The 17,857-nt window shown below is 37.8% G+C and overlaps 1 protein-coding gene across 1 annotated transcript in view; it reads left to right on the forward strand.

Moving 5' to 3' along the window:
• Positions 1–17,857, forward strand: part of AHRR (aryl hydrocarbon receptor repressor) — an 85,076-nt gene that overhangs the window by 24,847 nt on the left and 42,372 nt on the right. Inside the window, exon 3 of the mRNA XM_051812847.1 lies at positions 2,343–2,524. Within this exon, the coding sequence (XP_051668807.1) occupies positions 2,343–2,524 (182 nt within the window). The remainder of the gene's footprint in view (positions 1–2,342; positions 2,525–17,857) is intronic.

Genomic DNA, 17,857 nt, shown 5'->3' on the forward strand with positions numbered 1-17,857 from the left:
TTTCTACCGTGGTCTTTTTACACCATTCCCTGCAGCCTCCAGAAAACTATTTCTTTCAGGCAGTAAAAAGGCAGCCCACCTAATTGCCTCAAACCATTCCTCTCTGGCATAAAGCAGTCACTATTTTATGCGATAAGTAGGCTTGAACAACTTCTGTTTCTATCCCATGTTACTCGTGAAGATTTTTACCTTTAGAACTCATCAGTTTAATTTTCCTTATTAAAATTAATTTTTTCTGTCCTAAATTGCTTCCTTGCTTCAGCTGGTTTGTCAGACATAAAGACCAATTAACAAAAACTTATGTGCTTTAGTTTCTGCTCAGCTGTAGACTATTTTCCCACAATATTACTGCTCTCACAGGTCAGACATCCTTCTGGTGTCATAGGATGGCTGAGCTTCAGGGTATACCACAAAAAATAGTTAGCTCAGAAAAAGTAAAAAAAAGTATTCATTCTTTGTTGATTACTTTATTTGTTGCAAATTTGCTCTCCAGTGGTGAAAAGTTGTTCATTGATCCAAATCAATGAAGTCTTCTCCATATCTTTGAGAGCAACTCATTAAGTTATTGAAGAGCCACATTTCAGTATTGGTGATTTTGAATGAAAAACCAGAAATTAGATATATATTCACTGACATCTACCTCAGATATTTTTTTTCATTCACTCTGTCCATTGATGCTGTCCTCTTAAAATGAAGTGAGGCTCTCAAAAGTAGTAATGAATTTTTCATAACTGATTTACTTTAAGAGGTTTTCAATTAGCAGCAATCACACATACAAAACATTGATTTTTGTTTTACTAATTGCACGATTTTTTAATAAGCATGATTTTTTAGGATCTCAGTTATGATAAATTAATACTTCTATAATTTAACACATTAACCACTTTGTGAAATACTAATGCTCAAAATGAAAATTATGATTGAAGAATGCAGTAAACGTGTGAAGCATGGAAATGCAGTAGTAAAGTGCAACAAATAATTAGTTTTACTGTCATACTCCACTGGAGTGCCAGCTAGCTTTGTTGAGGTGAAAGTGGAAACTGTTAGCACAACCATATTTTTCTTGTCTACCATTCCCAAAACTTAAGTATTTTTCCGTCCTTCCCTCCCTGATTTTTCTCTCAATGTCTCTTATTCAGGAGAAGGTACCTCAGGAGGAACACATCACTGTGCTACAATAAGAACTTGAACAAGGGCATTACCAGAGTGGAGGTCCAGCTGACAGAGCCCAAAGTTCCTGGGACGTGCCAGGTCAACTATAGGAGGCTGCTGCACTCCCTCTGAGATCATAGATCAGTGTAGTTTATAGCTCCATTGTCCTGTGGCTTTTGGCTACTGCTGGGTCCAGCAATAGCTGTCTACTGAAAGGAACCACCTTCTCAAATTTCTGCTCAGGTCTTCTTGTTTAATAGATAAGTCTGTGCTTCAACACCTAGCACCTCTCACTGTTATGCTGGAAATAATGTTCCCATTTCTGTTTGCAAGTGCACCAGCTTTTCCTCTTCTCCCTCTTGAGAACAATATATTACATGTTCTGTGAGAATATCAGCAGACACTCCAAAATTGAGGTTCCTCATTTGTGATGTATTTCATCTTAACGAATTTTCACAACAGCTTTTCTAAGTTATCTAGTACTGTACATTGCAAGAGAGGAACACAAAATGGGGATGAATTAGGAGTGCTTGGCCTAGAAAGCTGAGTAACATAGGTCTTTATGTTTTGCAAGGAATATCAACATTCTTAAGAGAGAAACCAAATTCTTATCTCTGTTATTTCTGCTGTAGGAAGGTAAATGTGAGAATGTACACAGGATTTTGGAGCCTGATGAAAGAACAGCTCTTTACCTTGCCTCCCACACTTTTTAAAATCATGTCTAAAGATCGGTTCTTTTCTTAATTATCTACTGACCCACAGGTTAACTTTGAGTCATTACATGGAGGGAACTAAGATGCTTTGGATGAATACAGTGGGGTATTGAATGGGTTCATGCATTAGTAATTTTCTTCTGCTGGTCTGCCCCTTATTTGTACAACATAGAAGAGAAATTGTTTTTCTGGTATTGACTAGAACAGCAAGAGAGTACCCACTCCCCTAAGGTCAGAGGGTCCTGAGCAAGAGATACCATGTGTTTTTCACTGGGCAGATGTGAAAAGAGAATCCAATGTCCATGTCTTTGCACCACGGCAAATGCAGAATAGTAAATCTCTTTTTGGCAGGAGACAGAAACTTTAAAGATTTCCATAGAAGCTAAGTGTTATCAACTAATTGCATACAGCATCTCAGTCTCTGGTTGTACTACCTGGAAGTAAAACGGGTAATCGAAAATGTGTTCTCCACCACAGAAGGCCTGCAGTCGGGAATGAAAAATCGAACCCTTCGAAGAGACACAGGGACCGTCTGAATGCGGAACTGGACCATCTGGCCAGCCTCCTGCCTTTTCCACCTGACATTGTATCAAAGCTGGACAAACTTTCCGTCTTGCGCCTCAGTGTCAGCTATCTCCGAGTCAAAAGTTTCTTTCAAGGTAGGTTTCCTTAAGATATCAACGTCCCATTAAAAGCATCTCTTTAATTTGTTGTTGCTTTGTACTAAGCCTGAGTAAAAGTGACAAGCAGTATTATATCGATAAAGACATGGAAAAAATCTGTAGTTGAATTTATTTTGCGCATGGGATATTGCACTGAAAGTTTCGTGCATTTTTTCCTATGCTGTTTCTGTGTTTTTCATGAAATAATGGGATAACGCCCATCTTTTCTCTGTAGGCTTTAGGAAATGGGAAAACACAATTTTAAAATCACTAAATTGGCAAAGAAGCTTGGCATAGATGTAATACCTGTAGATACTTTGAACTCCCTATTTGATGCTGTTAATGACGCGTTTTCAAAATGCCTGGTTAAGTATGATGTGAAAGTCAAGCAACGACTGTATTGCCTGTGTTTGCTGTATGCCAGAATGAAATGGGCTTGCTTGAAAAGCCAAAATGATCACCATCTTTTAGGATAAGAGAGGTTCAAAGTTTAAAGTGTTGATTAAAGCTGTACAAGGCTATGTTTTGTTTTTGTAGCTGTCTGGCACACGACACAATGAAAGCCAAATGTGAATTTTCAGATGCACATAAAAAGAATTCTTCCAAATTTGAAGACAGTTTGAGTTTCTTCTGTTGCTGAAGAGTTCACAAGAGCAAAATCCAGATTAGGGATTTAACCATGAAAATTGTCTCTAGAATTGTTTTTTAGAACAGAAAAAAAAGTCCATTTGAAGGAGTATAGTTGACCAAAACTTATAGGTGGACTGCAGAGATAAACAGAAGTATTTTTTAATGGACGTTATTTTTCCTTTACTACTCTTTACTACTTCTTCCTGTTACTATTCCTTATTATGCACAGTGTATACATATTTTTTGGCTTTGCCTGGAGAATAATATCTATTAGTTGGTTTCTTGCTTTTAAAATATATTTTAGTATAAAAGAAATGCCAGGTTGAAGAGACTTTGGCAGGCTGCAGGGTATTTTACAAAGCTGACAACATTGCAGGACCTGACATTGATAGCAGGAGCCTCCCATGTCAACTGTGGCAGTTGGTTGCCCAACCTCCAGCATCCTGCAGTTTACAGAGTGCCTCTCTTTGCCTTTGAGCACATACTTGAGTATTATGGTCCCTTCCTCTGAGCTTTACTTTTGGTTTCTTTCAGATTCACAAGCAATAATATCTGCCTTTACTGCTCTTCTGTCAGAGTTTCTCAAATCCATTGTCTCCTTTTTTTAAAGGGATGAGATAAAAGGAAAACAAGCAAAGCCAGACTTCATTATGCTGAAATGTTGCATGTTCAATGTTTTGTGAGATTTCATTTAATTTAATCCCCAAATTACCTAATTGAACACATCGTTTGTGTTCCCTTCATTCTTATTTTTAAATGTTTACATCATGAAACTAAGGCTACAGTTAGCATTGTTTATAGTAAAGGAAGGAAACTACACGCCATTTTAAGACGAGAGCAGGCTGGAGCTTCGGATGGGTGAAGTGGAGAAGAGGTGAGCTGTGGAAACAGAGCTGCATGAGGAAGGGTTGCTAATGTTTGGGTAAGGGCAGAAGCTGCCATATCCTTCGTGGGCATCACGATCTTTCTTGTAGTTGTGGAGAAATACAGCAAAATCTGGTTTTTTAAGCAAAAACTTTGGTAGGAAGTCACCTAAAAGAGCAAACAAAAAATATCCACCCCAGAGTTTCCATCTTTGTTGTGATGAAAGAGGATGGAAGAGCAAAAATTGTTTGTTTGTGTCTTTTTAAATCAAAGGGTGGCACTAAACTGGGAGCTGTTATAAACGCTGAGGACAGAGGACAGACCAGTGGCGTACAGAGATGTTATAAAATTGGATAAAAAAACATTTCTGGAAAAATAGCCTAGTAAATCTGCACTAATTCAGTCAGGGAAAATTAATACAAAGGAACTGGTATTCAATAGAAATGAGCAACCTAGAAAAGAGAACATAAAAACAATAATCGAAGTGGGACAGTGGTCAGCAAATTGTTCCATGCCTGTAATATGATATGTTGACATAAACAAGAAAACCAAGTGTGGATTTTGGTCTGTTTGCCCAGAGGCAGCATGTCACTACACAGGAAGGTTATAATCCCTCTCTGCATGAGACCAGCATGACTCCATCTGGAATGGAGCTTTCTGATGTGGGCATCTCCTGGTCACAAGGGCATTAGTACATATTAAGGGGTTTGGGATAAACACAAGCAAGACTATAAAGTTGGATGGACAAAGAAAAAAAAGAGTAAAATTAGCTCAAATGTGTACAATTTATATTCTTTGGCTGTTTCTCTTCATAGGAGAGAAAGACGAGAAGGGAAGGAATTGCTTAAGATATTTTAGAGTGGCACAATGGAGGACCCAAGGAATGATGATGCCCAAGATGAAATTTGACTTGAATATCAAGCAAAACATATCTGTAGTGAGTTCTTTTTGGCTATCTGATATTCCTAAAATGGATACAGTGGAGATTCAGGACAATTAAAATGCATAATCTTCTGTGATACGCAGTAATGTGCATCTTTTGTTTAAAAAACTATTATCTGAGTTTTGAGGAAGTTAAGTGTAAATTTCAGGTTTTAAAATGTACTTTTAAGAATATTGATGGTAATTTTTAAGAAAATACAAGTAGTGCTATTTGACACATAAATTCATATGTTACATTGCAGATTCAACCTGTAATAGTTCAGCAATTCCTGTGACAATTATAACTACCTTCAACAGCCCCAGCAGTTTTTAGACACACTTATTTACTTCCACTAGGTGTCCTTTCAGTAGCTAATCTGCAGTAGTCAGTGTGCAGCACAAACATATTTATAAAGAACAATAGCCAACTGGAGAGCATGGCGTGACCACACCATATTGACTTCAAGTATGAAAATCGTTTTGCAGAGAATGAGGTATTAGGGGATGGAAAATATGTTTGTCATTTATTCCCTTTTTAGTGACCATTATATGTTAGTACCTTGAGGTATATGACCAGTTCATCTTAGTTAAATTGTTTAAGCAAAGGCCTGGTTCCTTTCCAAAATTTAGATCTGGTTGTTGAGACCGATACTCTAAGGATTTTTTTAAAGTTGTTGTAGTTGATTCCCTCCCTCATTCTTAGAAATGTTCTCCTTTTGGTTCGGAATAATTCTTCTGTCTACTTGTTTTAGGGTCTTCATATGCCTGTTATCAGTTGGCAGAGGCTCTATTAATAGTCCCGCTCCCTCCAAGCTATATGCATTTAGTCATTTTGCATTTTCCTGATAAGCACTTAAAAAGGGCTTGCAGCAATAACCTTCCAATCTCACCAGATCTCTTGTATAAAGCAGCGTGGGTCTGAATTAGTGCTTAGACTGAGAGACACCAACTGCTACAGGAAAATATGACGGTCATTTGACCCTGACATAGACTTGCCTTGGGTGGGGCTCCTATGAGAGTGGTGTCTGTGACCACTTGAGTTTGCTGGGCCTCTCTTTGGGACATATTCCATCTTCATTAATTGTAGTCTGTCTTCCTTTACCACTCTCAACAATACATCCTTTATTACCTCTTATTTATCAGTTTTTCCATTGGTGGAAAAATGTTGATCTTGTTCCACTTCTAAACCAACTCTCTTTTGTTGGTCATTTAAATTGTTACCTTCTAGTATAGGTAATTATTTTGTAAACAAATGTCAAAAGACTAGCACCATGTTCTTTTAGTGTCTCAGACCCTTTCTGAGAGAGAGTGCTAACTGAGTTTCACAGTACCTGTAAAGAAATCAGTCATGACAATTTAAATAGGCCAACACAATTACAACTAGGGCTGTAAAACTTCTCATTTTTCAGTTCTTAGTGTAAGTAACCTTGTGTCAGTACGCCACTCGAATTGTCCTTCAACATATCCTACATTAATGCTAAACCTTTTAGCCATAAGCATTCCTGACAAATGATAGCTGCTGTTGTTGACTACAGTCTTAGACAGCAAATGTAGAGACCTTGATACAGATCAATTTTTTGATTGTTCAGAAAGCGGGAGTATTTTAAATCCTTCACTACATAATTTATATAAAGCATAATTTTATTCAATAGCTTGTTATTTTTCCCATCTGGACATTTTTTGCATGCACAAATGTGTATTTATACACACATACACATATGCAAACACAAAGACATTCATGCATATACAAAAACAGTGTCATCCCAACAAAAATTTCCTTCAGAGAACTGCTTTGAACCTCTGTATTTATTTCAGACTTCAGTGTCTTCTCTGAATTTACTTACTTCCAGACTTCATTTGATTTTGAAAGTTAAATATCTGATAGATTTATGGATGACTAAATAAGGAATGTAGGGATTCACAGCTGAACTCTGGGAATAAATATATTAAAAGTTTCTGTAAGTCTTATATTTAAACTGTAGTCTAGGTCTTTGCAAAAGCAGTGACAGTCAAACATGGAGACATGTTGTTTGACCTGTCTTAGACGGAAGTTATATATGGATTTAAACTGAATTTTAGAAACAAAGTAGAGTTGGAGAAATTTGTTTACAAATGTTAGTTCATCTGCTTCCACCTAGAATTCAAAATTTTAGGAAACAGGCTTGCAATGGACTTTCCTGAGCAAAGAATGAGTTATGCCTAAACCTGAGTGTCCTTGTCTAAGGCTCTTGTAAATCTGCAACGAGTGATTCCGCACCTTCCTTGGCAATCCCTAACATCCAAGCTGGAGCCGTCCTGCTTCAGTTTAAGCCCTTCTTCTGTAGAAGAAAAATTTTGTTTCCTTTTCTCGTGGTACCTCTACTTTTTCAGATTTTATAGCCATGAAGTTGTCCCATGTTTCCTTCACTGTTTTCTTCTTCAGACAAAACAGGCCTACTTTTTTTTTTAACAAGAGCTATATTTTCTTTATAATTTTTGCTCAGCTTTTGTCTTTTTTTCAAGATTGCTCTAGCGTATGTGCAATACATCCTTCCATTTTGCAGCAAATGACTGATAACTTCTCTCCTAGTATGGTCTCTGAACTAAAATTAGTCCCCCTTCCAACCAGATTTTTCAGTTTACTTATGAAGATGTTGTGAGACAGTATCAATAGCCTTTTAAAGTTAAGAAGACATATAAAAGCTATTCTTCTCATCCACCGTCCAGTTGTAAAAGGAAATTTAGTTTGACATGCCAACATATCCTTGACAGACCTGTTGATATTTTTTGATATTTTTCTTCAAGACTTTTCTAGGGATTGAAGCTCAGCGAGGTGGTCCCAATATCCTTTGGTTTCCTCTTCCAATGCTTTCTAAAGATAAGCTCCATGTTTATCCTCTTTTAGTCTTTCAGAATCTCCTCTTAATATCATGATTTCTCATAGAGGAATAGGTAATGCTTCAGTGCAGTCTCAGAATACACCAAAATGAGTCTCACCAAACGCAACTAAACTCATGCAAGCACCTGAGATGCAGCCTTGTTCCAGGTATTTTGTCAGTATGTATCTGATCCTAGCTGATGGAAGCAAAAAGAGTCAATAAACACTAAACTTTTTTGTTGTCATCATCTGTAGCTTTCCCTCTGCTGAAAAGCAGAAAACTCTTTTCCCGACCTTGTATGGCTAAAGGACTTCCAGCATGCTTTTTATAACTATCCCTTTCTTGCTACATCTGACTTTATGCATTGGCTTTTCTGTTTCTCTTCTTATACATTTGTGCTTTATTTTACTAATTTTTTAAAAAGATTTTCTGTGAGCTTCCAGTCATTGAAGATTTTGTTAAGTTGGGCTGTTCTTATATTTCCCATTCTTCACTGCCCCTGAGATAGTTTACACTTATGTCCTACATACTGGTTTGTTGAAGGAACATCCAGGTCCTATTTCCCTTAGATATCTCTCCTCTCTCCTCTGTGATTTTTCCAGGTGTACTGAAGTCTCCCTTCTGGAGGCTGTCTTCATCTTGCTGTGCCTTGGATTGCTGCTGCTGTAAGAACCATCAGTTCCAGGACTTCGTGGAAGCTGCCCTTCCTTCTCCTAACCTGTTTTCCCCCTCCAATTAAATTTTTTTTAATATATTTTTTTTTTTTTAATTTTTGGCAGGATAGCACGTGCTGTGTGGTTTCTGTCTTTCTCTGATTTAGCATTTATGTTAGTGGGTCATTTCCTTTTACCCACTTATGTGTTTGGTGTGATCCAATTCCCATCAATGTTTATCTTCAATGGAAATTGAATTTTTCCCTTTTAAGAAGAAAGCAAAAAAGGATTCCTTCCAGCTGGCCTGATTTTTAGTATCCTCAATTACTTGCAGTCTGTTTCAGCTTTTTTCTCCTCCTATACTGTCCACGGCTGTTGCTCTCCTAGGTCAATAGCATGCTACTATGACTGAGATTCTTTATGCACTCATTAAACCCTTTAGGCTCTTATTTATTGTAGTATTTGAATATTCAGTGCTGGAGTCCCCCCTGCAGACCTGTTTCTATTGTGACATGCATGACACTGCATTAACACTCACAGAAAATAGATATTAAAACTTCTCATGGGTAAGGAAACAAAGGGTGATCTTGCTTTCAGTGCATAATCTGCACCATAACACCATTTAACACTGCTGTGTAACTGCTGCTTACCTGAAGCAAAGCTACTGCTCTGAGGATCCAAGATTCCACTGCAGTACATGTACTGGAGTTCTCGGGCATCCTTTTTTACCCCACTGTCTCTTTCTATCAATTCTGTTTTTCCAGAGCTTTCTTTTCAAACTCTCAGATGAAGTGTTTTGTTTTTCTTTTTTCTGGATTGACAAGTTCCACTCCTTTAGTATAAATACGTTTTTTAGATTTTACTTTACTTAAGCATGGAAAATTTTTCCACAACAAGATTCAACTGATTCTGAAACTAAATTCATATGGTTGAGTTTATTACTACAATTATGGCCTATATGGAATACATTTCCAAGGGAAAATTTCTTCTTTCATTTATTAGCTAGTTTCAGTAGCCTGGAGCTTTCCCTTAAATTTAGAACCGTAAGCTTAGTGAATCCCATATTCACAGAAGAGTTGAAATTGGAAGACATCTCTGGAGGTCACCTGATCCAATCCCCCTGCTCAAGCAGGGCCACTGAGAACCAGTTTCCCAGGACCATGTCCAAATGGCTTTTGAATATCTCCAAGGGTGAAGAGTTCAAAACCTCCCTGGGTAACTTGGTCACCCTCACAGTGAAAATATGTTTCCTGATGTTCAGAGAGAACCTCCTGTGCTTCAGCTTGTGACCATTTACTCTGGTCCTGTCACTGAACACTTCTGAAAAGATTCTGGCTGTTCTTTGCATCCTTTTCTTAGGTATTTATATACACTGAAGGGATCCCTCCTGAGCTTTCCCTTCTCCAGGCTGAACAGTTCCAGCTCTCTCAGCCTTTTCTCATAGGGGAGATGCTCTAGTCTCTTCATCTTCATGTCCTTTCATTGGACTTTCTCTAAGTACTTTGTAATGGGTATATTTAGAACAGATACAGAAAAAGTAAAATAATAAAAGATCTGAAATACCAATAAATATTATGAGAGGCTATGTTAAGAACAGGATAAATTGCCTAAATCAACAACCTCCTTGATTCTATCTCTTTGTTCCCAACAATCTTTTCTTTGTATGACTTCTATATTGATTTCCATTATGTAAATAATTAGATGCTTTCAGATTATCCTCAAGCTTCTAGTTTTTGATGAAACCTGTACTTTGATTTACAAATCTAGGATTTCCATTGTGTTTTTCTGCTTAGTTAGGGTTGAAGCAGATACCTTGAGCCAAGAAGTCCCCAGCATATTTGAATATTTTAACAATTACAAGTTTGTTTTTTAAAGACATCTTCTACTGATTTAGAGCGCTCCCAGTCCTCTCCTCCGAAACTGAATGCCTGAATGATTTCTTTCTTGGAAGAGAAAGGCCTTTTTTTTTTTTTTTGAAAACATAGAAAAAGTCTTTAGCACATGTATTGCTCTAGTTCACAGTAGTAACTTATTAGATTGTCTCTAAGCATTCAGGTTGATTAGGTGTCTTAGGATAGCGTATTGAATGGCTTGTACTGGGAAGAAACATTCATGGTCAGAGTGGGTAACAGGTGAGGTTATTCCTGTGGATGTATTGAACCAACATATCCAAAGTACCAAATCATTCAGAGTGTTTCGGCCAAAAAGGGACTGTTCATGGAAGAAATATTTTCCGCTGTCTACTGCTCTCTAATTTTACCATTTTCATAGCAATATAGCAATTGAAAGAAGTGTTCTGCTGTGTAAGTGGTACATAAGCAAATCACTGAAGGAAGACTTACTGTCTGTGAGTCATTATCTAATTAATACTAAAATACTACATCAGTGAAATTTTAGTAGAAATGTCAAGACTTTAAGCAGGATAGCTGCATTTATTCATCCCTGAGATCTGGCAGGACTCATTTCTGGAAAAGCAGCTGCACATTGACTCTCGCCTATGTAACCCATTTTCAAGCAGTGGATTATTTTAACTAGAGTTTTAAATACATTTAATAGCCAGAGACACCATTTGGTTGGGACTTAGTGCTTATACTAATGGTTCATTATTTTCTTTTTGCCTTGTTTCCCAGGAACACCATTAATTTCATGTAACAAATGACTGAGGCTGTTTTGTACTACACATCCTCTCGGATAACCTGGGGGTCTCTCTGACACTGGGAGACCTTTGATGACTCTTAGAGGAGAACAGTATCTCCTCTTTGTGCCTTGTTGTAGGAGGGTGGACCTCCTTGTGCAAACAAGATGGGTTTTGTAAGAAGAGTGTTAATCTACAAGCAGAATTTACTTCAGAATAAATCTATATTCAGGAAGTACAAAGCAGCTTTTAGATTGCTTGAATTCCTGTCACCTTTGAAGATCAAGGGAACCTGTTAGTGCATCACTATGTTCAGTGTCACATTCTGAGACTGGGTCTAAATTCCATACCTATTTTTTTTAAGTAATGGCAAGCGAAGGATCTTAGTTATAAATAAGTTTCAGATATTTTCTCTCCTTGAGTACTCGTGTCATGTGCTGTGGGTTGTTTATATTGCCAGAGCTCACAAGCTCAGAGCTGTCAGGCTGAGTCAGTCATCTACATGAGGAGGGCTGGACTATACAGATTTTGTGCTGTCTTTGGGAAGCACACCATCATCAGGGTTCTTCTTGTAGAATTTCTCCTTTCAGTTCTGGATCTTTATTTTATACAACTTTTCTATTGCTGGATGCCATTCAAACGAACATCCCTGTAGGTTTCAATGTTTCTCCTGATGTTATTAAGACTGATTAGAAAACCAGGGAGCTGGAAATGACCAATGACACAAGCGGAATCTTTGACTGTTAGATTTCTCCAAAGGGCATTTGGCACTGGAAGAGTTCCACTGTTTCAGCCAGTACAAGTATGTTCAGAACCAGACATATGGCCAGAGATGCACATGATGCCTGGTTTTATAGGCATTCCCACAAACCACAGATGCTATATTGGTCCAGTGTTAGGGGAAGTCCCCAAAATACTTTGAACCATTAAGTGTGTATCTTCATCTTCCTACATCTTGCTTAGTCATTTTTAACCACTCTGATTTAGCAGGCTTTTGTGCTCAGTACATATGGTTACCTCACACTGTACATTTCACGTAGCATTGATTTAAATGGATGCTGGCATGTGGCAAGGAAAAACCTGGGTCCATCTAATCCAGGAGACTGGTATGCACACTGTTTTTTGTATTTAGTGGTTTTCACCTTGCTTGTGCACTGTGCTTGCTTAATCCTTCCTCCAGAGCTAAGACCCTCCTTGGCCCAGCCTGGTATCAGCTGTTGAAATACCCTCATAGTCCCCTATGGATCAAATTCTATTATCCTACGCACTATGTGAATGGACTTTCATTGATTTAATTTTGTTGAGTTAAATTGTATTTGGATGTTTGAGACTGAGAAAAAACTTAGTATTAAGATTAGTTAAACTGTAACCGATGTTTTCCTTGGATGTGAAAACAAGACTTGTTTTCATTACAGGAAAAATGGCATTTTTACTCCAGAAATCGCTAGCAATTGCAGTGACCGTAGATGATACTAGCAATAGTTTTGTCCTAATCACTGCTGTAGTGGATGGGAGGTAGGAAAGCATTCCCCCAGGCGTGAACTTTGGCTTGGTTTACACTTGTTCTCAGCTTCATGAGCGATTACCATCTCTGAGAGGAAGCGTGTATCTTTACTGTCAAGAAAATGATTTACTTTGTTTCTTATTTTAAACACAGATACATTTTAAAGGAAAGACAATACCTCTTATCCATCAGAACAGGGAATTTATCTTGGCACATCATAATTTCAAAGGACTTTGAAGACAAAGAAGACAAATAGTTTTAGGCTAGAGAACAGTGTGGGAGATTGTCCTCCTAGCTTTTCTTCCCACTTGGCTACTGCCTGACTTTTGGGTTACAGCACATAGTAAAGCTCTGCAGAAAACTCTGAAACAAAAAGGATCAAAAATCCTCAGAATCATTTGGGTTGGAAAAGACATCCAAGATCATCAAATCTACCCTTTGACTGATCACCACCTTTTGAACTGGACAGTGGCAGTAAGTGCCACATCCAGTCATTTCTTGAACACCTCCAGGGCCGATCACTCTACCACCTCCTGGACAGTCTGTTTCAGAGCTTAACAACCCTTTCCACAAAGAAATTCTTCCTAATGTCCAACATGAATCTCCCCAGGTGCAGCTTAAGACTGCATCCTCTTGTCCTGTCACTAATTGCCTGGGAAAAGAGGCCAATCCCCACCTGGCTACAACCTCCTTTCAGGTAGTTGTAGAGAATGATAAGGTTCCGCCTGAACCTCTTCCTCTAAAGGCTAAACACCCCCAGCTCCCTCAGCCACTCCTCACAGGACTTGTGCTCCAGACCCTTCACCAGCTCTGTTGCCCTTCTCTGGACACACTCAATGTCTTTCTTATCCTGAGGGTTAAGGACACAGGATTCAAGGTGCAGCCTCACTAGTGCTGACCACAGGGGGACAATCACTGCCCTTGTCCTGCTGGCCACACTGTTTCTGCTACAGGTCAGGATGCCACTGGCTTTCTTGCCACCTGGACACACTGGTGCCTCATGTTCAGCCAGCTGTCAAACAGCATTCCCATGTCCTTTTCCACTGGATCTCTTTCCAGCCACTCTTTCCCCAGCCTGCAGCATTGCATTAGGGTTGTTTTGACCCAAGTGCAGGACCTGGTTCTTATTGAACCTTATATCATCGGCCTCAGCCCATTATGATCCAGCCTGTCCAGATCCCTCTGTAGAGCTTTCCTACTCTCAACACAATTTAGTGCCATCTGCAAACTTACAGAGGGTGCACTCGATCCCCTCCTTCAGATCATTAGTAAAGATATTAAACAGGACTGAGGTATTAAACAGGATGGGTCCTGCAGCAAGAAGCAGAGTGGTTATGTCAATTTGGGGACAAGGCCACCTGAATTAGTCCTTCTGAGAAACACAGCTTACCAGAGTAGTGTAAATATAGCCAGGAATTATTTCTGATGACACTTTTTGGAAGGTAAACTCATTAATATCTTTAATTAAGAGCCTGCCATTCAAATGTAAATCTGAAACACTTCTTCCTTTCTAAGACTTTAAAAAAATAATTTGAATCACAAGACTACCATTTAGCTTTTGGACTTTGTAGTACTTTAAAGAGTCAGCCCATGAAGTTCTGAAATGCTGTCTCATATACCTCGCTGGAAATGCATGGTGGTTGCTGGGACCCCAAGAAGTTCATGAGATGCAGTCTGAAGGCTAAACATGAGGGCAGGATGTTGCAAAGATGTGACAAGACTAGACAAAAGGACAATGTTTTTAATTGTGCTTACTAGTATTTTTTCCTATTACAATTTTCAACTGGAAGTTGTGCCCCACAGAAATCAGCTAATAATTTCTCTTTCTTGCCCATTTTTCTGAGTGAGCAACTTACTCTGCCACTTCTACGGGCATCTCTATGACTGACTTCTTCCCATCAAGGCCATCTAAGTATAATAATCCTTAAATATCAAATCTTTACCAGCCCTCTCTCTTCTTTCTCCAGCTTTGACTCTTTCCCCTACAGCTATCATTCATTTTCTTCACATTATCCTTTATGGACAAAAAGATCTTCCTGAAATCATGACCCATCAATTCCTCCTGCACAAAAATCTTGTCTCATGGAAGCAGAACTACACATGCCTTGGAAGTTTATAGAAGTATGAAAGTAAATTAATGCATTGATGATTTAGTCAAACCCAAAATTTTATAATTTATTATATGGTTTATATGGCTGAATCTGTGGAAGATACCTGTCTTTCTAAGCTGTGACTAGATATTGAGATGCTTGGAAGCCATAAAATACGAGTAGGGAGCTGGCTTCTGCAAAGCTTGCCTCACTTTTCTATATGATGGCCCTACTGTTTGGCTCAATGGTGAAAGGCTTTTCTTAATTTAATTGCATTCAGTTTAGTGTCTTTTTCGTGCTATTAGAAAGAAATCCCAAGCGACTAACATAGATGTTTTTCTCCTCTATCTCATGTGACAGTAACATATTAGTCAGTGCTCTGAACATTCCCCACCATGGAATGAAAGGGAAGTTTTTTTAGATGAAGCACAACAGGTTTCCCTTTTATAAATCCAGTTTTAATTTCATTATAATTTTTGGGGCAATAATGTAGATAATATAACTGATAGATTTTTTAAAATCTTGACATCTATATGAGTAGAAATGGAAGCAGAATTAATATCAGCAAACTAATACTACCAAGAGAAATTGCAAACAGACTTTAAAACATATTTTAAAGAGTCTCGTACTTACTTTTGTGAAAGTTGGATGCTATACAACAATCTTTCCAAATATGTATTATGTGAACTCACCATGTCCCTAAAATTCTGTTGAAATCCTAGAAAGCTGGAGATATAGAGGAAGTAAATCTCTGCCTGTAGTTTTTTGTTATAATAAATAAAATGTCTGCTATTTCCATTTACCTCTGAACCTGCAACATGAATTCACTACTTACTTATTGGAAACAGCTGAAAGAAATTGAGAGAAGAGGACTGAAAACAAGCAAAGATCAGATCTAAATCAAAACCCAATGTATTTTAAGTTTTCTTTTTCTAGTCCATTGACAACTTCATAACCACTTTACTAATTTTATAGCTGCAAAAGCTATGTCACCTTATATTAATCTTATATGTTCCCCTGAGTGTTTCCACGTACGTACAGAAAACACTATCTTCTATGTGTTGGTATTATGTCATATATCAGTGTCAGTGAAAACTTGTCATAAACCCTCTATATTTTGTTCCAAATAATTTATTAAACTGATATTGTGCCATCAGATGACCCCTATAAACCTCAAATGGAAAATGGAAAAATAAATAATGCTTTATGAAAACATTTCTTGAGAGGAAAAATAATTCAGCCTAGATAATGTATCTCGAGCTGATGAATGTAAAGATTTATGTAGAAAATGTTCCAATATTTATTATAAGAACTAAGACAGTAAGTTGAGAAAAATGGAATTGTATTTCTTCTTTCCATACTTTTTCTTTCAGGTCTTAATCTACATTTAGAATAATCTGCATATAGAAAAAGACTGTACATCTCAAAACAAGTAACCTTTGTGAGAGGAAATTAGCAATATTTGCAATTACTTAATAGTTCTTAAAGGTACAGTCATGCAAGGTGCAGAGTACTCTCAAATTACAACGTGTTCATCAGGTATTGATTCTTTTCAGCACTTCTTCAGGACCACCAAAACTGTATTAAACCCTAGCAATGTAGTTCTATATATCCATCTAAGGGAAGAGTTCTTTCTTGTGAGGGAAACATACTCAATAACATGTCAGAGAGTTTGAAGGTATTGTATATTGCAACATTTATTCTTCATTTTTATTGATGTTAGCAAGGACTTCAGAAGTATTTAATAAATTCAGCAGTAAGTGCCATATCATTTGGAGACAGTGATGCACCTTAAATTTGTTGCTGCCAACTTATGGTTAGTAAAGCAGAGATAATGTCAGTTTGAAGGTTATTTTGCCATCACAACTTATAGGTGTCATGGTGATAACTGATAATATTTTTAAAACCAGTAATGTGATTTAGATAGTCACTACTGACAGAATGAGGTGGGAGGACAGGTCAGTGTCTGGACAGAAGATGTGCCCCTTGCAGTAACATGTAGTGCAGAAGCACTGAGTTCCAAGAGGTAATTTGGAAAAGAGGAATTTATTTATTGTTTCTTGTCTTTATCCAGGCAAGTAAAGTCATGATCTCCAGACAGGGAGCAGCTTGCTTACTTTAAATATTCTAGCCTCAGCAGATGTTCTGTCTTCTGAATATCTGAAGATAATGTTCAACTAGTTTAGTTTTACTTCAGGAGATACAGTGGTAGGTTTCTTCAGCTAGAGAAAAGCTGCAAACTCTCCATTACTCTCTTGTCGAATGCCAATACAACAGCATGTGAAAAACATAGGGAAGACTTTTAAGCTGTATATTCCTGTGCCCTGAACTCCCTGCAGTGGGAAATGTAACAGAAAGTTTCCAAGAAAAGAGGACATTGAGAAACCTAATCTCCTTTCCACTGAGGCAATCTGCCAGGAAAGACCTACTGTAGGCAAAATTTGGGCAAAAAACCCCTTCTCAGAAAACAAGTTTGGTTGGGGAGGAAACATAAAGACAACTGGTCAAGTCCTTAATTCCTTATTATGTTTTTCTTAACCTTGGCATTAGTGAAGTAATACAAGCCAGGCTTTCAAAATCTGGTTCAGTGTTTCAAAAACACATTGGCTGAATTTAGATGTATTTTTAGGAATCAAAACAAAAATGCAATTGAAAAGCTGGGAGGGGTGAGCTCACACCTTCACCATTCCAGTAATTTGGCTGGAGAGTGTTTCATGCTAGTTAAATTTGGGACCAACTAGCCATAGCCATATGGCCAGATTAGCCGTGGTAGCAGGCTGCTGGAGGGAAAGAACACTGGAAAGTGGACTCAGATCTACATGAAGATAATGGGATACATGTGAACAATTTTGGGGATTTTATCAGTGTCAAGATTTTAATTAAAAATATGCCAGTTTTACTTTTCTTGTATGCCATTTTGCTGTTTACCTTGCTGACTTTCCTTATCTTTTTTGGTGTCTGTAGTTTGTTAATCTTTTTTATTCTGAAATCTTTGAGAAATATCTTCCACCTCTTTTTCTCTAGCAGCCTTTTTAGCAATAACCCACCTTACCTCTTTTTAAAATTTTCTTTTTTGCATGTTCCTCATCAGTAGATTTTCCTGTTTTCTCCATATAGATTTTTTGCACTCACCTTTTCCCATCTTTGCTACAACATTCTCCCTTTTCTCCATGTT

Source organism: Manacus candei, unplaced genomic scaffold (assembly GCF_025592945.1).
Source record: "Manacus candei isolate 608988 ecotype Guabito, Panama unplaced genomic scaffold, ASM2559294v1 h1tg000088l, whole genome shotgun sequence".
In the NCBI taxonomy this organism is placed as follows: domain Eukaryota; kingdom Metazoa; phylum Chordata; class Aves; order Passeriformes; family Pipridae; genus Manacus; species Manacus candei.